This window comes from Pectinophora gossypiella, chromosome 20, assembly GCF_024362695.1.
Source record: "Pectinophora gossypiella chromosome 20, ilPecGoss1.1, whole genome shotgun sequence".
NCBI classification, from domain to species: domain Eukaryota; kingdom Metazoa; phylum Arthropoda; class Insecta; order Lepidoptera; family Gelechiidae; genus Pectinophora; species Pectinophora gossypiella.
In genome coordinates, this window is record NC_065423.1 from 9,509,764 (window position 1) to 9,537,042 (window position 27,279).

Below are 27,279 nucleotides of genomic sequence, written 5' to 3' on the forward strand. Positions count from 1 at the left end.
ATGGGGATATGAGACTCCCGATATTTCGACACTGTTGCAAGTGCCATGATCACGGGATGACTGATGAGATTGGAGTGGAGTAGGTAGATCCATAATTTCCTACGGGCAGACATATCTGTCTACCCTCTTTCTCTGCCGCTTGTTTATGTTTTTGATACCGGAATGTTCGGAACCATCTGAACTCGCACGAAACTCACTACGACAAACCGCACTCACTGTGTCCTCACGTTATCAATATCGGGAGTCTCATATCCCCATTTAAACGCGGTAAGAACCCGTTATTATGTGCTTTAATTATGATAATAACCGCGTAAACTTAAAAAGACATGAATATTTTTAAAAATAAACTGCATGATATGTTAAAGACCAAATGTTACTATACTCCGAATGAATACTTAAATGATATTATATGAATTAAATTAAATGTATATGTGGTGACAATTTGATTGTATTATTATTGTATTTGATATTATGAATATTGTAACGCTAATAATGATTATGTGTAAAATGTGTTTACGAGCAAGACTAGATTTATAAGACCTAACTAACATTGTATGCCTATATGGCGGGATATAGCTGGATGAAACAATTTATAATTGATATGAACGCCTGTACTGTACCTATGATCCACAATAAATATATTTCATTTCATTTCATATTTAGATCAGATTTTGTATATAATTATGTTTATTTATTTATTGGTTTACTTACAGTCATCTTACACAGTGTATTCTTAGGGTAACATCAACTGTATATAAAGCTAAGTGTAGAGACTAATTACAAGTAAACACAGCATGCAAAATAACAAACACAAGATTAATATGAAGGTAATATGAATATGTTGTTCAAAATAATAATGGGTGGATGATGTGTTGTGCCTGGGTGCATAAAAAGGGTCCTCATTCCCAAAAATAAAGATGAAAGATGCATATGTCTGTTATCCATGAAATTAGGTTAAACAAAGAAAAATCTTTACAACGTCATCTATATTGTTTTTGAGGAACGTAGCCTGGATAGTCCCCCATTGCCTTTACAAAAACAAAACCATTCCATTCTCCATTCACTCATCAATCCATCATTCATTCACTCATTCAGTGTACTTATAAGCACTTGCCAATGAAAACCGACTTACGAACTAATGCTGCCTTATTCATATTTTAATTCTACTAACATTTGTTTAGAAAATGTAGACATAAAATAGTTTTAGTAATAGGTCGTAAATGGGTGAATATCAAAATGTGTCAAGTTTGGTGGCGACTGTCATATAATGTTTTCGTGAAAAATTGAGGAAATTGGGAGAATTAGGAATTGAAAAATTCCAAAATTGAAATTTTTTTCATGTCGGAACCGAGGATCCTTTTGGATCTTTTTCATGTCGGAACCCAATTTTTCACGAAAAAATAATATGTAATTTCGCCACCAAACTTGAAATTTTGAGATTCACCCAAATAATAATAGGTGTGGACAGTGGGGCTTAAAAAGACCACATAGAATCAATTCATCTTATAAAGAAATATTTTAATGTCTGAAATGATGATGAAATAATGAAATGTCTTCCCAGTTGTCACCCGGGTGATAAAACTTCTCAACTGTCCACTTCCACTTGGTGTCATAGGGGATGATTGGGTAAATTTTTCTGGGACGAAAATTCCCAAATACGTAATAAGTGAGTCAATGTTTAAGTTGTTTTTTTATACTAATAAGACGAGTATAAAAAATAGATTGTACATAAAAACAGCTTTTCATAAAGACTATTGATCCATACTTAGATCAGTAGTCTGTCTAAGCAGTATGCTAAGACTATTTTATGCCTACAATTATAAAAAAGAAATTGAAATAATTTTCAGGGAACCGCTTCTATAATTAATCAAGAAACAATAATACTAAAAAGCCCTGACAAATTTCTCAAATTTTCGCAAAATTATGAAATAAAACAGACTTATAAAGACAAAAAAAAAGTAAAAATGAGTCTTACAATGACTATTGAAATCCAGACATACATTTATAGGCACCATTTACTATTGGTTTTCTTATTTGTACATTATCTATATTGCCATTAAACTGTTGAGTTCCTTAGACGAATTTTACAAGAGAATCGAACTCCCCTTTTATAAAAATATTTGTTACAAATTTTCCACCAGTTAACAACATTATTACGGTCAACCAATCATAAAGCAAGTCTGTACCAGTGTTGCCAATAAAAACTTGTAGAATTGTAACAAATATACGTTTATAAAAGGTTTTTAGTTTTTTAACAAGACTAATACAACAATTACTTAATGAAGTTATATGAGTTTTTATACCAATTAAGATGTTTCGAATATATTTTTTAAATATAAAATAATTTAATAATGGAAATAAATAATTATGAATGTAAATATTTAAAAATAAAACATAAGCTAAGCCGTAATTATGAGATACTACGTGATCACTTTGGTTTACCAATACTTAACAATCTACTTACTTATATTCGGATGAAATTTTGAAAATGTCCAAGTTATTTCGGTGGAGCAATTTGGTCTATGATGTCCTTATTTATTACGAAAACAATGCTAATAAACGCCCCCGTAATTACGTAAAGAGGTAATTTCAAAAATTCACCCGTTCAATCAACAAAGAAGGGTTATTGTTTAAGGAAAGTGTATAATGTTACTTTTTTTGAAAGATTGTACTGTCACGAGCATTGGTATGTATACACTTAGTACCATGTCACTTTAACTTCTTTAACAAATTGAAATGTAAGTTTCAGTAAACGTCAAATGTATTCGAGCTTTCGATCATTGTGCTTTTCCAATACCTAACATGTACACCTAGGAAATGGGTATACATTTCTACTTTTTTTATTAATTAATAAAGTAACCCTGTCGCATTAAAATATTTGATATTTAGTGAGACTCTTAGTTCGATTTGACAATGAAGTTAATGTGACATGGTAGTAAAGTGTATAAATGTTAATGCTCGTCACATAAGTACTTATACGTATCGTAAACTTCCTCCTCTATACTTATACAATAAACCCTTATACTCTATTGAACATAGCTTGATTAATTTCACAGAAGGACAGAAATACAGTATACAGTCTAGTGCGAAAGAGACATGTAAGCAAATGTCAAATTAATCAAACTATATATAACAGAGTATACTTAGTATACTTCGTTCGAAAACGAACGAAATTTCAACCAATCATAGGCGGTTATATCACGTCATAAATTAACGTCATTGGTTGATACATTACGACAACTTAAAAGGTCTTGCCAGATGAAAAAATACAGGTCACACAAGTTGACTAGAGAAAAATCACATTTTATTAACTATTCTTAATGGCGATTTTGATCGTGATCGATAAAAAAACCACTACAATAAAAGTTCTAAACATAACACGGACTAGAAAGGCATTTAGAACACGTTTTTTAAAATAAAATAAATATTTTCAACAATAATAGTGTCCTATTATTAATACAATGTTGAATAGATACTATGCGATACGAGTTTATTTATTTTATTGTTTGTAATTATTAACACGAAGATGTTACTGAAAAGTATTATCGCGTTTTTAAAAATAAATGGAATAATAAATGGAAATCATTTTGACAATTCATTGTCTTAACACGTTAAAAATAGAACGCGATATACTTACATAGAAAGTTTGTTTATACTTAGCGTCCTAGTGACGATCTGTGGCCTTTGCTTTTATGATATTGTATTGGCGTGATCAACCTCGGGTAAGGTTCGCGCCCACCTGGGCACCCTCATGCCAGTTATCTTTTGTACCGAGTGAGAGCCCTTAGCGCTCTCCATTTGTCTAGCCACGTAGTGAATGCCATCATCATAATAAAACAATGGCTGCAGTCGGTCAGTAGAACATCGTACGGTCTTGTTGCAACGCCACCTATATTGTACTTTGCGTTACTAAACTTCAGGCACTGCAAATAAAGCTAAACAATTATAAATACACTATTTGATACAATAAATTATAGTCTGTACATAATGGTGCTAATTCCTGCAGACGCCATCTAATTTTATTTTAAGTTATACCTTTCATTTTCTTATCCGTTGAAAAAGAAAGGGACCCAATCGACAAGCATAAAATTTATGGAACACACGTCAATTTTAAGCAGAAATCGAAAACAACCGAATAAAAATTCTACATCGGCCAATAACCCGACAGAGTTAAGTAGACAGCACGTCAATCGGATTGCATACCAGCGAGATGCCTATTTTATCCGCACGGGTTATTCATTCGTTTTAAAATTACCTTGTTGACAATCAACCGTCCCTTTCCTTTTCGGCGGATAAGAAAATGACGGGTATAACTTAAAATAAAATTAGGAGGTGTCTGCAGGAATCGGGGCCATTGTCGGCCGTATAATACAGAATGGTAGAATTTTATTTATTTTTAGACCGTATGCAGAGACTGATTAATTAATTATTTATATATTATGTACATAATAATACGCGTTGCGTTTGTTACTTATCGCATGGCGAAAATATTTTTTAAATCATTATAAGTTTTTTTATAACAGCGTCGTTTCTGCCAACATTAAATAACCCCGAGAATTAGGTACTTACATAATTAACTTTAAAAACCCCGGGGTATTGTTATTTTTTAAATTAAGTACTTAAATGTTTTTTCTTTTTAAATTAGTGGTAGTCGTTAAGCTTCCAAACTTTTTTAGGGACCTTATTCTACTTAATAGATCATTTCATTTAAAGAAGTAAGTAACACACGCAACGGCAAACGATACTAATCTCATTTAATGAGTGTATATGGTAAAAAACTGGCTACTAAACGTATCAAATTATAAAAAATACACCCATCAACATCCTAAGCTATACCTAGACAATACTCTCTCTTCACTGAAGCTTGTAAAACAATGAAATAAACTACTTTATCTTACTTGGTATCCGAAGCGATTTTATTTTACAGTTTCCTCTTTGAAAGCACAAAATTATCGCGGTTATTTTTGACTTGGCGCCATCTTGTTGCAATACTTTCGGCGCCATTTTGTAACGACACTAGTGTCGCCATTTTGTGTTCGTCACTTAAATACATTTGATTATTATTATCACGTAAATTAAGGTGTAGTTTGTACGTATATGTGTACTGCACTACAGTTTTGACTTGCTGAGGTTACGGGTTTTATGTAGAAGTATTTATGTACTCCATATCAAATTATAATATTTAAACAAACTTGCTAACCCTTTCTAAACGTTGACTTACAGCTATTATCCCAGGATTATAGGCACATTAACTCTATAGGCGAATAATATTCGACACCAAGTCAAATAAACCGCGATTGTAACTGTTAAATTAACTTACAATACTAATATCAACGTTTTACTATTAATGTTCTTGGTCTGAAGATTCGACGTTTTCTGATTGTGCGAATTTCAGGAACACTTGCTCTAGAGTGGTTTGACTGAAACTGTACTCCACGATGTTCAATTTCTCTTTCGCTGTAAAGAAATCCATAATTTTATGTATCACCAATTTGGCGCCCAACGTGGGACTTATGTATTTATTATTTATTTAGAATGTGGGTAGATAAACAAGGTAAGTAGTATGTTTTATTATCCGTAAACCTTCCGGAAAACAGATTAAAATAAGTTGTTTTTTTATGAAATTAATGATTAATGATGCAATACAGAAATTAATTATTTTTTCGAGATTTTGTTAGCTACCAGCTCAATAATCTCTACGTGTGGAGTAGGTATACTTTTCTTCTATCAACAAGGACCGGCCTGTCTGTACCCAGTATTAACAGTTTATCAATGTTACGGTATAGGCTGTTCACGTACCATCCTCAATCTGTTGGAAGCATCTGGCCAGACTGGAGACGGAGGACTGTGGCACGGAGAAGACCAGCCTCTCCGAGAAGTTTTCTTCCAATACGGCTGACGGGAACAGCTGCCCCACTAAAGCTATCGCCGCCTCCGCGTTCGCACCGCCACCGCATGATTCGTTTCTGCTGAGTTGAGAATTTATTGGTTAATAAATGGAGGTGGAAAGATATTAAGGCATTTAGAGATGATTTACATAGAGCTTTCAAAAAAGGCCTTATGGCTGGTCGGAGATAAACGATAACTGATGATGTTAAAGATTCGAGTATTGGTGAGGTGAGGAAAAAATAAACTGCGAGGATTGGCTTTAGCTTATATTGGCTTAAACTTGAAAAATCTGTATTCAGCAGTGGCCGCATGAAAATAAACGTTTTTGTCTTGTCATTGTGTATTGTGTGATCATTCAGTAGATATTATACAGGGTGTAACGGAAGGGGGGTATCAAGCCGAAAGGGGACAAAACTATACCTTATGTAGGTCTTCTCTGCAAAATTTCAGTTAAAAAAAAACACTTTTGATATTTTTTTCAATTTCAGTTAAAAAAAATATTTTAATATTTCCAGCATGTAAAAACGCGGCACAGCACTATTGAGGTCACTGTTCTTAATCCACTCAAATACACTCAAAACTTGCATTGGCACTACACAATCTCCTAGCGCGTCCTGGTCGCCTGGTACTCGTGGCGCTCGCACGGCCGCGATAGGTACGAAATTCGAGCGGGCGCGCGGCGGCTTTGGCGGCATCGTCAAAAGGAGTCGGCGGCCGATTGAAACAATCCGAGTCGGCGGCGCGTCGGCGACTGTAACAAACAATAATGACACTAAAGCATCTAATAATTGGAGTCATTTTGCTTTGACAACTATTCTCACATAATTTTATTAAAATTGAAAATTACCTACTTGTTTAGGTAGGGTATTTAATTTAATAGTAAATAGGTAACAAAAGTGTGAATGTGTGGGTAAGTAGGTAGGTAGGTAATTAATAATTAGACTTACGTTTTACAAGAAAGGTTCGAAATGTCGTCCTCCCCGTTCGATGCACAGACCTGCTCGCCTGTAGGTAGATGCCCTGGTATTGCGCAGCATCTCCGGCGTCACCGTTCGGAATGCTTCAATGATGCGCTGCTGCATCTGCTCCCTTGAGGTGCACTCGACGGCATAGACGATGCTCTTTATGTACCCCCATAAAAAAAAGTCTAAGGGTGTGAGGTCTGGAGATCGCGGAGGCCACGCAACACGGCCTCCTCGCCCTATCCATAGGGGGAAGCGAGCGTCAATGTGTCTTCGGACGTCAATGGCAAAGTGTGCCGGAGCTCCGTCGTGCTGGAAGACCAGTTCGTTGCCCATGACAATGTTGACATAGGTGGTCAATGGCATCGTAGCTTGTAGGAGCTCGTCCAGATCGTTCTCCAGAAACGTCAGATAATTGACGCCGTTCAGGTGTTGATCCAGAAAGTGTGGACCCATAAGCACATCTCCAACAATACCAGCCCAAACATTTATCCTCCATTGGTGTTGGAACGACGACTGGGAGGACAGGTGGGGGTTGGTGTGCGACCAGTAATGTTCATTATGAACATTACTAATCCCCCCTCTTACAAATGATGCTTCATCTGTCCACAACACTTTCGAAGAAAAGTCTGGTGAGCTTTCCACTTGAGCTCGGTACCATTCGCAGAATGCCACACGAGGTAAATAGTCAGCAGGAATTAGCTCCTGCGTACGTTGTATGTGATAAGGATGCTGGCGATCTAGGTTCATCACTCGCCACACTTGCATATGGTTCGCAGCCCCTAATGCCAGGGCAGCGTGACGCGTGCTAGTCCTTGGGTTGGCTGCAAAATGGTCCAGTACGGCTTCTTCAAACTCCGGATCACGGGTCGCCGAGCGGCCAGTGTCTGATGACGCGTGGAAGGAGCCCGTTAAATGCAGGCGGTTAACCATTCGCCTGAAGCAGCGCAATGAAGGCAGTTGCCTGGCTTCATCAGCTGGTCTACCTTCTATGAATCGCTGACGATACAAGTCCCGTGCTTCACTCAAGTTGCCATCGCTGGCACCCACACACATCATCATTTCGTAATAAACTCCATTACTCAAAGACATCTCGAACTATCACTGATCACAGTTATCAAAACAAATCAAAATTTCGAACTTCACTCCGCAGATAGTAAACAAGCACTGGCAAATAATTTGACAGTTTACTTTCGTGTGCATGTTTCTATCTCTTTCGAATCCTAGTATCCTGGTACTTAAGGGTATGTTATTTCTTTGTGCGCAATAAAATATTTTTATGGTACCTATTGTTTGAATGAATGAATGTTTTGTATTTTATGAAAGTAGGTACTTATTTTAAGATTACTTTGAACCTAGAAAAGTAAAAAAGTAGTTTATCTAATAAGAATCACCCGCGCTCACTCTCTGGCACTAACACAGAATTGCCACGTTTCTTCGCAAATATCCCGCGCAATAGCAGAAGGCGATATTAATCTGTCGATAATAAGACATACTATCACTTGTACCTGCCCTTATCCCTAATGGGGTGGGCAGAGTCACAAGAACATCCCATTAGCGGTACGAGCATGATAATTATTTATGTACCTATGTTATGATTACTTGTGGCTCTGTCTGCCCCATAAGAGATAAAGGCGTGATATGTATGGACGTGACGTATGTTCGGTACGGGCATGTAGCGATACATACGAGCGTGTATTGGTAAGTGAAATTCCGCAGTCTCTGCCTACTCCAATGGGAAAAAGGCGTGATGTTATTGTTCACTGTTGGACAATACGACTACAATTTAGAAAGGAAAAAAAATACTTACAAAAAAAAATATTTTTTATCATGGTTAATGATAACTTTCCCTTAACAGCACCGCCATTTTGAATTTTGGGTGCACTAGTGTTTGCCGATCAATGAATGACTATCGATAAAATCTATCCCGACCGAGAGTCGATCGATAGCAAGTCGACTATCGGTCAAAAAGTTAACAGAAACATTATCGATTAAGTGCAATACAATCGATATTATCGTTGCGGATTAATAACAAACTATCGATAATTTTGCCCTCAGTCAATAGTATTGCTACACTCCGATAGTATGGCTATTTTGAGTGGGTTGATTGTCTAAACTGAATTTCAATCACTCAAAAGTTCATGGATTTAGATTTTTTGAAAAGTTACATTTTTTATTTCTACCAATCAAAATCGTAGTTGAAAATGATTGTGATCGATAATCGATACTGAACTATCGATAGTTTGAAACACTAGCGTGCCTTTTTCTATTCGCGAGCCCTGGCCTCCTGGTACAGGGTATAAATCCCATTAACTGTCCCAATGCAATTTGCAATTCCGTGCTTCGGAAGGCACGGTTGGTCCCGGTGACGTTATGTGTTTTTAATTCCTTGTACGCAATAAAGTATTATTGTATTGTACGAAAGTACTTATTTTAAGATTACTTTTACCATGTCATAGTAAAAGTAGTTATGTTAGGTAGGTACTTTACTTGAGAAATTAATTTTGTCTTTACTATGTTGTAAACGTAACATTAATGTCTCGTTAATAAGATACACAATCACTTGCAGCTGCTCGTATCCCTAATGGGGTGGGCAGAGCCATAAGTAATCAGAACATACTAACATAATATCACGCCCGTATCACTAAGGGGTAGGCAGTCACAACGGTACTTGAGAAATTTATTTTGCTTTTACTATGTTGTAAATCCCCAAGGAATTCTAACAAGCCTCTGACGTTGCCGGCCGCCTTAGGGAGGCACCCCGTCTGGCCAAGGTGCCGGACCCGGTAGTTGGCGGCTCCTTCACACTCCAGTAGCACATGGGCCGCTGTCTCGTCCATGCAGGTTCTGCACAGGGGCTTGTCGGTGACACCTAGTGTAAACAGATGTTTGTTGATATCACCGTGACCACACAGCTACACCTGCTACCTGCAGCTGTTACCTGTATTAGTGGAGACCTCTTCACATTTAGAATTCTTTTGGAGAGACAACTATTGATGTTGGGTAGTGCCATCTTAGCCTGCCTGCATTTATTTACGGTGGTTCATAGTCTGGTGTGTTTGTTCATTCCCAAATACCCTAATACCGAACTAGCTTTATTTGCGGATGATACAGCCATCTATTCTTCGTGCCGTGGTCGAGTTATGATGACCGGAATTCTCCAACGCGCCAATGCCTTGGGCAAGTAGTTTCGCAAATGGAGAATCAAGGTAAACCCGGAGAAAAGTGCAGCGGTGTACTTTTCAAAGGGCTATTATAATACGTCACGGTCACGCTGTCAACTTAAGTCATCAAGATGTCTGGCAAGCCGATCCCTTGGGAGGAGCAAGTCAAATATCTCGGCGTAGTCTTAGATAGACGTCTTACTTTCAAGGTTTGTAATGGGCCGTGTTCATTGTCTCCTTAACAAGCGTAGTAAATTATCCCTTAGGAATCTACACGACTTGCATCCGTCCGATCATGACCTATGCAGGGGTAGTTTTCGCTCACGCGAGTCTCTCTCAAATCCACTGTCTACAGGAAATACAAAATCGTTCGTGGTTCCTTCGCAATGAAAATCTGCACATTGACCTAAGTCTGTCATTGCCCAATGGCTCAAATTAGTTTTTTCGATTCTGCTCCGCACCAACCAAATCCCCTGGTAGTTGCGGCTTCCGAATACATCCCGCTTAGGAACGGTACTGAATAGCATCGGCGTTCGAAGTATGTAATACGATCCCGACGACCCGATTACTCTAGCCATAGAATCAGCCAATCAGCTCGCGACAACAAACATTTCAGGACCCCGATACCGACACCGCCGGCGTGGTCGACGACTTGCCTCAATCAGCGCTTATCGCTATCGACTTACTAGGGTCGTTTAATTCTTTCAAATATTTTTCCTCTCAGACGACGCCCTGAGCCGAGGTTCGCGCCCAACTGGGCACCCTCAGGCCTGTTGTCTTAAACGTTGTACCGGGTGAGAGCCTTCAGCGCTCCCCATTTGTCCGGCCAAGTAGTTAATGTCATTTGCGGCAAATCTTCGATAAGTCACGTCAAAAAAAGGTGTGTTTGTTGGCTGCTCTCGTTCGTAGCAGCGAGCGGACCTGTCCGAATGAGATCGGCAATATCGGTTCCGGACCGATGGCTGTTACCTCCCGTTCCCCTTCTGGCCAACTCGTCCGCCGCGTCGTTACCTCTTGAATCGCTGTGTCCTTTGATCCATTGTAAAGTGAGGTGTTAGTACTTGCACACCTTAGTCAGTGATTGGTGGTAACTGTGTATGAGTAGTAGTAGTTGTTTAGGGCCTGCAAAACTCTGAAAGTATTCTAATGAAACTGTCCCGTACCTAGCTAGCCATGAACGCATTCGCCGCTAGCGTGATGCCCATTTGACCTGGATGACGGTGTTAAGGGAGCCTGATATTACGTAATCATAAAATAAAGCATACTACACAAGGAGACGAGATGCATTGTAAAGTACATTTCTTTATCAACTATTAATGTAGGTAATCGACTACATTTTTGGACAAAACTTGTACAACAAAGTGACTCTGCCCACCTCAGTAGCGCAGTAAGTGTGATATTAGATATGTGTAATTACTTGTAGCTCTGTCTGGTCCATTAGGGATAAAGCCGTGATTTATGTATGTTCACATCTTGTTCTATCCTATTGGTTGTGAGGTGGATAACCAACCTCGTCAATCCTGGTGCGAGGGTTATTATTGAGCCGCCAAATGCCCCTGACATGGCTCATGTAACGACTACTTATTACATCAGTAAGCAGTAACCGGGACCAAAGCCCATTGTTTTTTTAACTATTGTGTCTGGAAATCTTGGCCTCACAAGGATGAAACAAAACAATTTAAAAAATATTGATTAATATGGCCATCACTGGCACGTTTACCCTTTACTAGGGCAGGCATAAATAAAAGAGGTGGTAGCTGTTCACTCAAAAGTTAAATACCTTGAACAGCTGATTGCTACGTAGTGTTGTGCAAATTTGAATTTATTACATGAAGACCTGGAATTCAATTGCTCATAACTAATGCAAATATGAATTTAGGCGGCCAATACTCTCGCATGTGATTTGTAGATAGTGACAGAGTAGGCACACTTCGGGTTGATACCCCCGTTCCGTTACACCCTGTATAAAGCTCCTCGGTGTTAGCATAACATTATTTTTGTGGCGGATAAGCTGTGACTAATGTCTTGGCAGCGGATGCTCCAACTTCCCTTCGGTTAATTGAAGCGAGGCCTGTGCCCAGTGGGACGTATATAAGCTGTTTTTCTTCTTCTGATATGTGAGTTATGAGGTGGATTACCAACCTCATCAACTCTGGGTTATTATTGAGCCTCCAAAGGCCCCTGTCACGGATTACTTACTTAGATCAGTGGGTAGTAACCAAATGCCAAGGTGTACTCACCTGTGATGCTGCATGCGCGGCGGTGGTGGAGTGCCAGCGACAAGGGGCGTGTGTATGCTTACGTCCACCGCCTCTACTTCCACCTCTGCTTCTGCCTCCGCTGACACCGACCCCCGACCTGATCCACCTGTGCACCGTTTAACGTTCATAATTAATAGATAATTTTGCTATTATATCACTTACCCGCGATAAGGAATAAGTCAAACTTGTTTCTATTTTTTTTCCATTCTTAATTCATACCTACATAAACTCACGCCTATTTCCCACAAGGATAAGCAGAGACTATGGAATTACATTTGCATCGATCCTAATCCTAATTTTTATATTTAGTAAAATTGGCGCCCGACATGGGGCCACGTCGGATTACTGTAGTTTTTAAATTGTAAATGAATACTAGCCTTCATCAGCTTCCCCCAACGACGGAGAGTTTTCTGTTGACCTCAGTGGAGACGGCGACATCGACTCTGGGTCCATCTGGAACAGGGATGAAGCAGGGGTAGGATAAGAGGATATTATTAGTGCAGCATATTTATCCTATAATGATCCGCATTGCAAATAGTCGTCAGTTGCAAGATTGATTCCTCATTTTGACAGTTTACAAAAGAGAGCCGTAGTATCCCAGTTGGTAGAACGCTTGCCTCTCACTTTGAGGTCGCAGGTTCGAATTCAGCACAGGCGGAAACCAATGATTGTCGAATTTGTTTCCGAATTCATGTTTGATTAGCTGTGAAGGAAAACATCGTGAGGAAACCCACAATGCATTTTTGGAGGTATGTGACCTAACCTATATTGGGCTGGTTTTCCTTTCGCGGGTTGGAAGGTCAGACAGGCAGTCGCTTCTGTAAAAAATCGGATCTGTCAAATCTTCAGGTTAGGTAAGCGGACCCTGTGAAAAACGGAATAATGCTAGGGAGATGACGATAATGATCCGCATTGCAAACAGTCGTCGTGATTCATATTTTTACTACGGAAATACGTAAAATAAAGCACTTAAGAGGATTTTTTTGAAATGAGTCAAACATTAAGCCTCATACCGTTGTCTTCTGATTCCCTTGCCCAATCTTCATTTCTAACGTATATCCTGCACCATACAGATTCTTTAAATGTTGCGTTGAACCGACACACCTGGTGAATAATAAAAAAACAAATTGAAATAAATAAAAAAATATGTATTTGGGTTTGGGTCAGTCCTATTTATTTGTACCTTTTGCCAAAGAGATGGGGCCAATTGGCTCGGAGACAAAAAGTTTCATTAAGGAACTTTCGAAGCGTTTCGTCGAGGCAACGCACGACCCAAGGGCTGGCAGCTAGTTCAAAGGGGAAACGCTGCCAGTCTTTTGGGCACTTTGCCTGGGTGTGATGCTTTGGAGGAGTTTTTCTATTTGTAGATAACTGTATGTTGTTTTGAGTTTAATAAATCATTTATACTGAATTGAAATTTTCATACGTTTTGAAGTTAGTTAGTAGGTAGAATTAGAATATTACGGCCTCCGTGGTCCAGTGGTTTGAGCGTTGGGCTCACGATCCGGACGTCCCGGGTTCAAATACCGTTGGGGACATATCACAAAAATCACTTTGTGATCCCTAGTTTGGTTAGGACATTACAGGCTGATCACCTGATTGTCCGAAAGTAAGATTAAGCTGTTGGTCCCGGTTACTACTTACTGAAGTCGTTACATGAGCCATGTCTGGGGCCTTTGGCAGCTCAATATTAACCCTGACACCAGGGTTGACGGGGTTGGTAATCCACCTCACAACCCACACGATAGAAGAATCAGAATATTTTGTAAAACCAAGTATTACCTCAAACCACCTTTAACCATAATTCCGACTCTAGAACATAAAGCATCAGCCTCTTCCATGGAATGTGTCGTCAGAATAGCACCTTTTTTGCCCTGAAACAAAACAGAACTTATGAGGGACTTTCCAGGCTACGTGCTCCAGAAACGTTATAGGTGGCGCTGTCTAGATTTATCGTGATAATTACCTATTTTTTCATTACTCGGGTACATAATTTTTCAAAGATGTAAACGCCAGAAATAGCCGTCAAACCGTGGAAGCCCAGTTGGTAGAACTCTTGCCTCTCACTTTGAGGTCGCAGGTTCGAATTCAGCACAGGCCTAAACCAATGATTGTAAATTTGTTTTCTAATTCATGTTTGGATCATAAATGATTATAACGTGCTCAGCGGTGAAGGAAAACGTCGCGAGGAAACCCAAATTCCCGAGAAATGCATTTTCGGAGGTGTGTAACCTGTGTTGGACTGGATTTCCCTTCGCGGGTTGGAAGTTCAGACAGGCAGTCGCTTCTGTAAAAAACCGGACCTGTCAAATCTTCAGGTTAGGTAAGCGGACCCTGTGAAAAACGGGATAATGCTAGGGGGATGAATAGCAGAAATATAAAAATAATAATGTTGTTTGATATTTGGACCAAAAACTAGTTCCTCTGGCGGCATGTTGTTGACGACAGACGTGTATTACACGCGTAGACAGACAACGTAGTGAAACAAGAGTTCTGCGCTAACTTTCAACATATTGGGCAACATGTTCCGCGCCAAATGTTGCCAAGTGGAAACGCAGCTTAAGACGGACGTACCTGGAAACTAGCCAGGATGGTGTCCCAGAGGAAGCGCTTGCTACGCGGGTCCATGCCCGTGGAGGGCTCGTCCAGCAACACGACCCTGGGCGCGCCCACCATGGCCAACGCGAACGACAGCTTGCGCCGCGTGCCCCCTGAACACTCCTCCGCGTTTTTCCCCGAGTGCTCCATTATCTGGAGGCCGTTTAGGTACGCGTCTACTATCCTGGAAAACAAAATATTAACCTCAACCATCTAATTTGAATTAGAATACCTTACAATTGTTCACATGCACACACAATCACACAATATTACACTAACAAGCCGAAGGTTGTCTGGAAGAGATCGCTCTTAGCGATAAGGCCGCCTTTGCCCACCTTAAATAAGTTTATCCTGTAAGTGTCTTGCAAATTTGCAATAAAGTGTTTTATTATTGTTTTTAAAGAGGTACTATCACTTTAGACAGTAATATTTTAAATTCTTTCAAATATGTAATTCAAATCGAGTAAATATTGATATGGATACGATTCGTGTTTATGTTAAACACGAGAAATAAGATTTTAAAGTAACTTTTTAGGGTGAAAGTATTATTGGTTAATATAATGTTGTAAACTTCAACACGTGTTGTTGTAATGTTGTTGTTGTTATGTTGTTGTTGTTGGTTGTGTAATGTTGTATGTTGTTGTTGTGTTGTGTTGTTGTTGTTGTGTTGTGGGAAGGCCCGTGCCCCAGCAGTGGGGACGTTAATGGGCTGGTGATGGTGATGATGATAATGTTGTATCGGCGCCCAACGTGGGGCAAAATAAATAATACAGTGTTTAATAACTAATCACTCTAATCTGTGCGGAGCTCTTTTAGTATTTTTTTATTAAATCATTTATGGAGTTACCTAGGCGTGTCCTGCTTGCTGACCCCCCGAATGGCGGCATAGCACTCGATGTGCTCGCGAATGGTGACATTTTTCCACAGCGCGTCGTGCTGCGGACAGTAGCCCAGCATCTGGAATGCCGATGACTGGGACTCGTCGATGTTTTGCCCACCCAACATCACCTAGAAGGGAAAATGGGGGATGAAATTATTCGGCTCTGTGGGCTTATCTATACGTGGTTTCGTGCTAAATTCTTTTTCAAAATCCTTTGGTCGCAAAAGGTCCCTTTGGTTTACAATACCATTACTGCATCTTCAGTATCTACCTCTGAAAACTATAAGACCCTGATTGTGAGCGAAACATCGAAAAATTGTGGAATTGTGTAGATTAAGGACACAGTTGTCTAGTTGCTGGAAAGGTGAGTCCAGGGGAGTTACAAAGACCACATCAAATATTGCAATTTGACATTTACGCATATATAAAGTAAGTGCGCAATGCAAACAAACGTCAAATGGCAATATTGCTTCAGTCCAAAATTTGTCTTTGTGAGTTTCTCGTAGTACGGGTCAGTGCTGTAAATCATAAAGTTGGGCTTCCAAAGGTCGGTAACGCATGGTCAGCGCCTCAGGTCTCGCAAATGGTCATTAATTTGCCATCAAGCAGCTCGCTTGCTTCCTTAATAACACTTTCACAACCCAGCTTTTTTTTGACGTGTAGATTTGCCGCAGATGGCATTAACTACTTGGCCGGAAAAATGGGGAGCGCTGAAGGCTCTCACCCGGTACAACGTTTAAGACAACAGGCCTGAGGGTGCCCAGTTGGGCGCGAACCTCGGCTCAGGGCAACCTCGAATCGACCCTAGTCAATCGCATTGCTAAGCGCTGATTGAGGGAAATAAACACAGCCCAGCGGCCATTGATCATCATAGTATGAAACTTGGAATCATGACATTGCCTGTAGACGCTGTGTCTCCGAAGAATAAGACTCTTACCGTGCCGCAAGTAGGCCTCTCCTCAGCTGTGATGATCTTCATGGTGGTGGTCTTCCCGGCGCCGTTGTGCCCGAGGAGCCCGAAGACCTCGCCACCCTCGACGGCCAGGCTGAGTCGCTGGAGCCCCGTCTTGCGACCTGGTTCGCCCTCGCCGCAGCAGCCACCGCCACCGCTGCCGCGGACCTTGTACTCTTTGCGGAGGTTCTGGTGGGAGAAGCAAATAGGGTACATGACAACTTAGTCAAATGGTCTAAGGACTCCATAGGCCCGAGATATGGAAACGACATACAAATAATAATAATAATAATGCTCTTACGTGCACGACGAGCACGGGCGCGTTGGCGCTCGGCTGGTGTAGTATGCTGTGCACGCGGCGCCGCTCGCGCCGCACGTCCTCGTCCTCGCCCGCCTCGCCTCCCGCCTCCGCCTCCGCGTCCGTACGCAGCGCCACCGTGCTGCGCTTGCGCTGGAGGGAGAAGTGGCCTTGTTATACGTTGATATATATTGAAAATATTGAAAGTAGTTCATTTTAGGAACTATAATAATAAAAGTACAGATAGATATTTGATATAATCCTGTTGTTGACTATTATTAGAGCTGAACGTAAAATGGCGCCCAACGTGGGGCTACAGGTAGTTTCACTAGACAGTTATAATAAAATAAAATACTTTTTCAAAAGAAAATAACAAAGTAGACAGTCATTCAATGATGGTAGATTTAGAGTTGTTGAAATCTTATACAGTAGATGGTCGAGTTATTAGGGTCGAAGGTTAAAATGGCGCCCAACATGGGGCCACAATTATCAAGTAATACTGAGTTATATACCGGTCCTTGGGTTGGTGATGTCAACGACTGCACAACCCCACATCATAGAAGAAGATTGGTAAGACTAGATGGAACTCACCGGGCATATCCTGCCGCCAGATTTGAGCCTATCAGCGGCCAGTAACGCTGCCCCGCATATTGGCACGTGGAACAGCATGGCAACGATCAACACCCACACCTCGGCCGTGAAGTAAATGGACAGCGCCGGCGTCGTGCAGAGCCCACGTAGGTTACAGGTTACGAAGACTCTAAGTTAGTAGGAGAGAGCTTAAGATGTGAGATAGATTTTCTGTCTAAGAGAGTGTAGTAACATAACATACGTAACATAAGCTCACGACTACATCCCAATTGGGGTAGTCAAAGGTATATCATATATACAGATATCTAAGTAGGTGATCAGCCTGTAATGTCCTAACCGCAAACTAGGGATTACAAAGTGATTTTCGTGATAGATCCCCGCCGGCATTCGAACCCGGGACCTCCGGATCGTGAGCACATCGCTGAACCACTGGACCACGGAGGTCGTTCAAAGTTTTAGTAACCTAGAAAAACGTTAAGAATTAGGCAAAGTATACACACCTGTCAACGTAGTAGATGATGGCGTAAGGTATGTACATGACGTCCAGGAAACTGAAGACCAGGTGCAGGTAGAACGCGATGTCACTTCCTGGAAGATACAAATGGAAGCAAATGTTTTATTTCACAACTTGTGTATGAGTATGACTAATTAATCCTAATTTTATTTTATGTTATACCCGTCATTTTCTTATCAGCCGAGAAGATTGACAACTGTTAATTTTAAAATGAATGACTTAATAACCCGGGCGAATAAAATAGGTATCTCAGTGACATGCAACCCGTTTGACGTGTGTTGTCAACTTAATTCTGTCGGGTTAATGGAAAATATAAAATTTTGGGAGGTTTTTTTTTCCAAAATGGCAGGCATATCTATCTATCTACTCAGCCTGTCCACCCACTGCTGGGTATAGGTCTCCTCTCTTTCACGCTGTCGTTTTCCTGTGCAAGTCTTATCCATTGCTTTCCGGCGTACCTCACAATGTCATCCGACCACCGGGCTGGTGGTCTCTCGATATTGCATCATTCAGTATCAGCCTTAGTCCATCTGTTGTCTTCCCGTCTTGCCAAGTGTCCTGCCCATCAATTTCGACGTTGTGTACTGGAATCAGGAGCATTGTCCAACTTACCCCATTTAAAAGTATCCAGAACAGCAACCAGTATGAACGGTATGACTCCAACCCAAGTGGTGATGTTAGGCATGATGCTCTGCGCGGAGTCCATCTTGTCGAAGATGTACGAGAGGCAGGTGTTGAACAAGATGGCGGATGGACTGTACAGGATGAGCAGAAAGCAGAGCATCGTGATGGCTGAACCGTTGTTCAGGCTCGGTATGTCGTTCAGGATAACCTGGGTAGAAAGAGATTACAGTAAACATTTAAAACATTTTTGATTGAATTTAAGTACTTAAAAGTATGAGTTTAATCGTTTCGGATTCACTTATCATTTAAAAATTCGTCTACAGTATAATATCTCTTTTTAATTAGCATTATAATGTTAGGGTAATGATGATTAAGACTTTCAAACTTGCTTGTTTTTGAAATTCCTCGACCAGTAGAGTACCTAAACTAGCGCAATACTTATATGTAAGTATTGATAACCGGACTTGAAAGAGAAGAATGAAACAACTTACTAGGACAAGAACCCCCGCGCTGGTGACCACCATGATAAAGATGAGGATGGTGAAGTAGGTAAGGAAATACATGCTCATCGAGAGACCGTTCACGCGTAGTTGATTCTTGGCTTTTATCTGAAAATAACACATAGCATACATTAGGAACGCTGATTATCCAAGTACTTACTCCAAATATAAGTAGACTTTTGATTTAAGCCCGGTTAAGAGTACTCTAAACCGGCGAGCATGCTTGAAGTCTGATAAAAGTGGAAGAAGAGAAAGTGGTGTGTCAGGATCTTAGTAACAGGGTGTTTGGCTTGGCTCAAAGATACATTGTAAAATGCTAGTCTAGAAATACAAGCCAGTCTAAGATGATCAAAAATCAACCTCATTTTACCTTTCGAGTTATTTTCGAATTTTATTAATGAATTAAGTAACAATGAGTACAAAGTTTGAACGCTTTTATTGATGACGTCACAGGACGGTATTTCCATAAATGAATATCATGTGCATAGCGGTGAAGGAAAACATCGCGAGGAAACCCACATTCTCGAGAAATGAATTTTCGGAGGTATGTGACTTAACCTGTATTGGGCTGGTTTTCTCTTCGCGGGATGGAAGGTTAGGTTAGGACAGGCAGTCGCTTCTGTAAAAACCCGGACCTGTAAGCGGACCCTGTGAAAAACGTGATAATGCTAGGGAGATGATGAAGTAATTGAGAAAAGAATAAAATCATTTTACCTCCCGATCGTAGACAATATCGACGGCCAGAGTAACAGGGACCAGCGCGAAGATCATGCCCATAAAGATGGCGCAGACCACGTTGCCGAGGTTGAACTCCTCCTGCTGCTCGGTCTGCTGGAATGGGTGCGCGAAGACCTCGATCGGCCTGAAGTTCTCCATCAGGTTTGACGCCGACATTAAAACCCTGGGAAGAAGAGAAAGTTCCATAATAGTGACAGTAGATGGCGTTAGTAGGAGATTAAAACGCGGTTTTCTATCGTGTGGGCTGTGAGGTGGATGACCAACCCCATCAACCCTGGTGTCAGGGTTATTATTGAGCCGCCAAAGGCCCTTGACATGACTCATGTAACGACTGCGTATTTACATCAATAAGAAATAACCGGGTCCAACGGCTTAACATGCTTTTCGAAGCACAGATCATCTTAGTTTCGAACAATCGGATGATCAGCCTGACCTAATCAAATCAGGGCTCCCCAAGTGATTTTTGCGATATTTCCCCACCAGGACTCGAACCCAGGAACTCCGGATCGTGAGCTCACGCTCAACCATTGAACCATGTAGGCCGTTAAAACCCGGTATTTATGTATTTAGTTACGTCATCATTAATGAATATGCTATTTTTAAAGTGAAAAATATGGAGGTATGTATAGATGAGAGACATATAATTATAAACTCACGCCTACTTCCCACTGGGGTAAGCAGACACCATGCAATTCCATTTATTTCGATCCTCACATACTTCTCATGCAAGTTTGTTTATTATTGAAATTATTAATTGTTCGCACACACCCCACTGCTGGGTACAGGCCTTCCCTCAATTAACCGGAGGGGGTACAGAGCATACTCCACCACGCCGCTCCACTGCGGGTTGGTAAATTAAATTAAATTACTCGTCGGAGGTCGCGGGTAGCCGCTGGATGCGGGCAGCGCTGGACCGATCGTCGTGGAGATCCTTGGGGGAGGCCTATGCCCAGCAGTGGGCGTCATACGGCTGATGATGATGATGATGACTCGTCGGATAACTCACCTATAAATACTATTGTCCAATAAATTAACTATAATCGGTAAACTGTGCGTGTAGGTGCTGTTGTAGTAAGCCATGATCTTCCCATATGGGATGAGACTGTCCTTCAAGTTGTACGCAGCGAAGTTCTCCATATCCAGAAGACTGGAGAAGTTCCCATTAAAGTCCACTATGGGATAAGCTCCCATAGACTCTAGAGATTCTCTCAAGTCTATTATTTCTTTAGTGTTCTCCTGTTCACTAAATAGTGCTATAGGAGTGTTGTTGAAGTAGGCGCTGGGGTCTAACTTTAATGGCTGCATCCGGAAAAATACGATCTGGCGCGATTTCATGTAGAGACCCAGTGCGCAGGATACTGAAAACAAAAACGTTGAGACATGTTACAAACTATAATATAAACAGCTTACATACGTCCCACAGCAGGGCAATGGTGCTAATTCCTGCAGACGCCGTCTAATTTTATTTTAAGTTATACCTGTCATTTTCTTATCCGTTGAAAAAGAAAGGGACCGGTAATCGACAGGCATAAAATTTATGGAATACACATCTATTTTAAGAAGAAATCTAAAACAACCGTTTACAAATTTTACATCGGCCAATAACCCGACATAAGTAGACAGCACGTCAAACGAATTACATGCCAGAGAGATGCCTATTTTATTCGCCCGGGTTATTCATTCGTTTTAAAATTAACTTGTTGACAATCATCCGTCCCTTTCCTTTTCGGCGGATAAGAAAATGACGGGTATAACTTAAAATAAAATTAGGAGGTGTCTGCAGGGGCCATTATACATATAAACTTCAGGAATAGGTACTAAAACACTTACTGATTGGCATGAAGATCATCACGTAGAGTTTATACGGATCCCTGATCATTCTGACAGTCCTGATGTAGACTAGAGCGCAGAAGGTCCTCCAACACGAGGGACTGGTTTTCACCAGCTCACCCAGGGCATCCACTGAGACCTCTGGGGTCACCTTGACGTGCTCCACCCCGTGGGTGGTGGAGTGGAGCGCGTGTGATGCCGGTGGGGTCGGCAGAGATGTCGCCTTTTGCTGGTCTTTGTCGTTTAACTCCTGGAAGAATAGTTGAAAATAATTGTAGTTTTCTTGCTTCCTCCTCCAATCGTTTCAAACACACACGCCGGTTCAGAGTAGATCGTATTGAACCTTTTCTAAGGACATGTCCAATTTAGTCATTATACGTCCTTCAAGGTCTTCCCCTGCCAGCCCTAGCACCAACCTTCGCTTTATATACCGCTCTCGTAATTCAACATTCCCTTCTCAATCTTAGTCACTATATCGTCTTTTACACCACATAGAATAGAATGGAATAGAATAGAAATAGTTTATTATGAAAGGACGCCACACACAAAAAGAAAGACAACAATATCATATCTTATTTCCACTAAAATAATTACAAAAAAGCAAGAAGGATGTTAGTCGAAATGATCATAAGGTGGTGGTGGACGTCCTGAGATAAAAGGGCCTCACTCAGCACAAGTCGCGGCGTGAACCACGACGCTGGTATTAGTGGACCCTATTGGGTGACGCACGAACATCGCGTTCCATAAACATGTGTTAATGGTGTAAATACGTTATAATATAATACCAAATTACTTTAATAGAAATAGTGCATCTCTCTCTTATCACACTGTTTTTCAGTCTATCACCCATTTTAACACCGCAAATGCTACACAACGACCTCATTTCTACGGCATTAGTCCTACTTTTATGCTTCTTCTGCCATACCCAAGAGTAGGGACTAGTCTGCATAGGTACAAGTTTCAAAATTGTGAACAGCCATCTTCGCATCTTGCAAGATACATTGGCTACTAACAACTGCATGCATTTTCCCATTCACTGAATTACCCAATTTTACTCTCCTTTTTAAATCTTCATCACATTTGTATCATCCCTTGTAAACATAGTATCCAAAAAGTGCTTCTATTTCTCAATACTCAATTATTTGTCTTTTGTTTTATTTGTATTTCCTGTTTGTGGAATAAAGTACCTGTTATGTTAATATGTTATGAACATAATGCGGCAGAGGCTGTGTTTGAACAAACCTGATAGCTGAGCGTCTTGCTCTGTAGGGATAGGCTCCTAGACAGCGCACGCGCCCTAACCAGCTTCACGGAGGACACGCCCTCAACCGCCTCTATCTCGTCGTCATTCTCCCCCTCCAGGCTGAGGAATACCTCTTCCAACGTTGTCATGGATACGCCGTAGCTTGTTATACCTGGTCGAAAGGAAGGTAATGATGTAAAATAATCACTTAATTGGTGGTTATTAACAACTGCTAATGCAGCCCGCACTGGGCCCGCGTGGTGGTTTATGGCCCGATCTCCCTATCCATCCATCCATAGGGAAGGCCCGTGCCCCAGCAGTGGGGACGTTAATGGACTGGTGATGATGATGATGATGATCACTTAATTATCATGGCACTTTTGAATTGATTCTATTGGGTAAAAGAACCTTGGTTACGAATGGACGAAGCCAATAGAAGAAGTGGAAGAATACTCCTCCATGGTCCAGTTGTTGAGCATTGGGCTCACGATCCGGAGGTCCCCATTACAGGCTGATCACCCGAGCGTCCGAAAGTAAGATGATGAGTGCTTCGGAAGGCATGTTAAGCCATCGGTGCCAGTTGGTACTTACTGATGCAAGTACGTAGTCGATAAATGTGCCACGTCATGGGCCTTTGGCGGCTGACACCAGGGTTGATGAGGTTGGTAATCAACCTCATTACTTACACAATAGAAGAAGAAAATTATTGTAATTTCGTGTTCAGTCTACTGATACCTACCAATAGGCCACTATCGACAGTCTATAGATAGACTGACCAGTGCAAGCGAGACAGACAATCCTTGCGCGCGCTTCTTTACTCCTTAGCGGTTTACGACCACGAGTAAGACTAAGGGTGGCATTAATAAACTAATCTCAGCTTTGAGACCGCCCTTAAGATCATGTCAATGTGACAGTTCTTATATAAAAACAGGGACTTGAGCATGATCTTGAGGGAAGTCTCAGCTGAGATTAGTTTATTAATACCAGCCTAAGAGGGGGTGAGATCGGCACCCTATTCGAATTGGTTGAAATTGGTGCGGAGTGGAGAGTTACCGTTATATACGTAGTATTTTGCACGACAGGTAATAGTTTCCTTCATATCTTACCAAGTCTATTGGTCTTCTCCTTGATCTCATGTTCTATGGCCTGGAAGAGCGGCGGAAACAAGTGTACGGCGTAGTGTGGCAGAATGTAGGACAGCTCGCGGCCATGGCGGCGCGCCTTCTCCGCGCGCGGGACGTGACCGCGGACCAGGCGGGTGATCTGGTGCTCGCGACAAGCTCCTGAATCAATCAAATCACATATCCATTTCCACACAAACAAAACATACAAACATTTAGCAACAGTACAAATGGGCTGGTATTCCATCTCACAACCCACACGATAAGAAGAAAAAGATTGGGCGGCCTTATTGCTCTGAAGCGATTTCTCCCAGGCGACCACCGCCAGAAATCAGCCATGAATATCTTGGATGCGAGACGGTGCAATGAAAACGGGTAATACACTTCGTAACTACTAATAGGTATACAAATACACTATACATAAATATAGAGAATTGGAATCTATACAAAGACACACAACAGAATAAGTAGGAATATACGAGTATACAGGTAGTGACATAGTAACGAAAACTGAGGGATGATTCAGGCCATGATTCTCAGTTGATATCAAGTGTTTTTTTTATTTCATTTTTTTGTTGATTGATCGGTAGGTGCTGACTAACAAAGCGCAACTTTAAGCAACTGATCCTGATAATCACTGGAAGGATGAGGGTAGTTTCCAGTTTGGGTTCCTGCAGGCTTAAGGCACGGCACGTCAATAGTCTTCAACTTTGGTTGGCTACGAGCTAAAACATCTTTATTAACCCGCAGTGGAGCAGCGTGAGTGAGGGCCTGCGCAGCAGCTCATTAGTTTCAGAGGAAAAGGCAGACATAACAGTAATCTCAAAAAAAAAAGTTTTCATCTCGAGCTCCTCCGTGCTTCGGAAGGCACGTTAAGCCGTTGGTCCCGGCTGCATTAGCAGTCGTTAATAACCATCAATCCGCACTGGGCCCGCGTGATGGTTTAAGGCCCGATTTCCCTATCCATCCACAGGGTAGGCCCGTGCCCCAGCAGTGGGGACGTTTATGGGCTGGTGATGATGAACATTAATCTCACTTACCATCCAATACAAGAGTCAGATGGTATCCAATACCAAACTTGTTCTTCAGAAATAGCGACGTTCCTGCGCAACGCACCTGGAATAGAACATAAAGCTGTGTTAGAACAAACTTTCCACCTGTCTTGACAGTTCCTGCTTGAAAAATATACCAAATACCTACAGTGTAGTCAAAACCAATCACATATCTCCAGAGTTACTAGGTACTCCTCTACTAATACTACCTTACGCTCTTACGATCCCGACGACCCTATTACTCTAGCCATAGAGGCAGCCAATCAGCTCGCGACACCAAACACTTCAGGACCCCGATACCGACCCCGCCGGCGTGGTTGACGATTTCCCTCATTCAGCGCTTATCGCTATCGACCCACTGGGGTCGATTAATTCTTTCAAATATTTTTCCTCTCTAACGACGCCCTGAGCCGAGGTTCGCGCCCAACTGGGCACCCTCAGGCCTGTTGTCTTAAACGCTGTATCGGGTGAGAGCCTTCAGTGCTCCCCATTCGTCCGGCCAAGTAGTTAATGCCATCTGCGGCAAATCTACAATAAGTCACGTCAAAAAAAAAACCTTACGCTTTATTGTACATAAACACAACATTAGAAAAGACAATTATAAAGTGGCAAGAGAAGTTTTTTTATTTAGACGGGACTTATTCTAGATTTGGCGGACAAATGGGGAGCGCTGAGGACTCTCAATCGGTACAAAAAAGAGAACTGGGGGGTTAAAATGGCCACATCGAAGCAATTCATGTAAGAAAGCAATATTGCTATTTGACATTTGTTTGCATTGCGCACTTAATTTTATATGAGCACATGTCAAATTGCAACATTGCTTTCTTAGATGAATTGCTTCGATGTGGCCATTTTAATCCCCCAGGCCTGAGGGTGGCCAGTTGGGCTCGAACCTCAGCACGGGGCGTCGTTTGATAGGATATATAATAATAATAATAAAAATAAAATCGTTTATTTCGGACAAACTCCATAGAATGTTAGTATACAAACGACTTATAAACTAGTGTTAGTAGGACATTATTCGGGCGATCATGAATACAAATTATAGGGTGTGAAGCTCCATCCACCTTTTTAGAAAGGGGGAGTCCCACCTATCACATAACGTCTTCAGGATACCGCTGGGGCTGGCTCGAGTCCGCGTGAGAAGCGATATATGAAACCTACTTAACTAAACATTGTAGCTGTAGGAGGGATCCCTGCTTAGTCATATAGCCCCTCCCCTCTGGGCTTACCCGGCGCAAAGGTCCACATGACACTAGTAATTTCATAATTTATCTTCGACCCAATTGGCGCATCATTCCACGCATGTTACATTCCAAAGACGATCAGTATACTTACTCTGCCTTTACTGATGACAGCCTTCCGATCCCCCAGGATGTCCGCCTCGTCCATGAAGTGCGTGGTGAGGAGTAGCACCTTTCCCCTGCGCGCGCGCTGCAGGATGCGCCACGTCTGTCTTCGGGAGACTGGATCCACGCCAGCTGTTGGCTCGTCCAGGATTATTATCTGGAAGTATATTGATGTTAGTGTAGATTTGAAAATATACAAGTATTTTTTTCATGTGACCTGTAGATTTGCCGCATTTGGCCAGACAAATGGGGACCGCTGAGAGGTCTCACCCGGGAAAATATACAAGGCCTGTATCATCATCAGCTCCCTAGCATTATCCCGTTTTTCTCAGGGCCCATTTACCTAACCTGAAGATTTGACCGGTCCGGTTTTTTAAGAAGCGACTGCTTGTCTGACCTTCCAACCCGCGAAGAGAAAACCAGCCCAATGCAGGTTAGGTCACATACCTCCGAAAATGCATTTCTCGGGAATGTGAGTTTGCTCACGATGTTTTCCATGTTTTCGAAATGAATTATAAATAAGTCCTGAGAAATGATATCTGTTATCTGCTAAAGCCAATATGATCAAAACGTTATAAATAGTTGCTGATTATTGCTACTAGCGTCGGGAACTTATGCGCAGAGAACCTTTTAGCTTTTAAAAATCACCCTTGGAATATTACCTAATGAGTCTTAAGCATAGTAAAGCCTCTATACGGTCCGAAATTAGCAAC

At 41.4% G+C, this 27,279-nt stretch overlaps 1 protein-coding gene across 2 annotated transcripts in view; it reads right to left on the reverse strand.

The window, feature by feature from the left end:
* Window positions 1-329: 329 nt before the first annotated feature.
* Window positions 330-27,279, reverse strand: part of LOC126376187 (cholesterol transporter ABCA5-like) — a 70,558-nt gene continuing 43,608 nt past the window's right edge. Inside the window, exons 14-34 of one of the 2 annotated variants that reach the window (XM_050023409.1) lie at window positions 26,556-26,723; window positions 25,206-25,281; window positions 24,151-24,327; window positions 23,044-23,216; window positions 21,802-22,051; window positions 20,978-21,329; window positions 19,948-20,134; window positions 19,225-19,341; window positions 18,722-18,941; window positions 18,096-18,183; window positions 17,596-17,764; window positions 17,008-17,157; window positions 16,692-16,895; window positions 15,722-15,882; window positions 14,851-15,058; window positions 14,059-14,150; window positions 13,290-13,380; window positions 12,654-12,729; window positions 12,256-12,382; window positions 5,800-5,966; window positions 330-5,457 (exon numbers count right to left, since the gene is read on the reverse strand). In XM_050023409.1, the coding sequence (XP_049879366.1) occupies window positions 5,345-5,457; window positions 5,800-5,966; window positions 12,256-12,382; window positions 12,654-12,729; window positions 13,290-13,380; window positions 14,059-14,150; window positions 14,851-15,058; window positions 15,722-15,882; window positions 16,692-16,895; window positions 17,008-17,157; window positions 17,596-17,764; window positions 18,096-18,183; window positions 18,722-18,941; window positions 19,225-19,341; window positions 19,948-20,134; window positions 20,978-21,329; window positions 21,802-22,051; window positions 23,044-23,216; window positions 24,151-24,327; window positions 25,206-25,281; window positions 26,556-26,723 (3,366 nt within the window). In that variant the 3' untranslated portion in view covers window positions 330-5,344. Of the gene's footprint in view, window positions 5,458-5,799; window positions 5,970-12,255; window positions 12,383-12,653; window positions 12,730-13,289; window positions 13,381-14,058; window positions 14,151-14,850; window positions 15,059-15,721; window positions 15,883-16,691; window positions 16,896-17,007; window positions 17,158-17,595; window positions 17,765-18,095; window positions 18,184-18,721; window positions 18,942-19,224; window positions 19,342-19,947; window positions 20,135-20,977; window positions 21,330-21,801; window positions 22,052-23,043; window positions 23,217-24,150; window positions 24,328-25,205; window positions 25,282-26,555; window positions 26,724-27,279 lie in introns of both variants that reach the window. The other variant, XM_050023408.1, reaches the window with a different exon arrangement.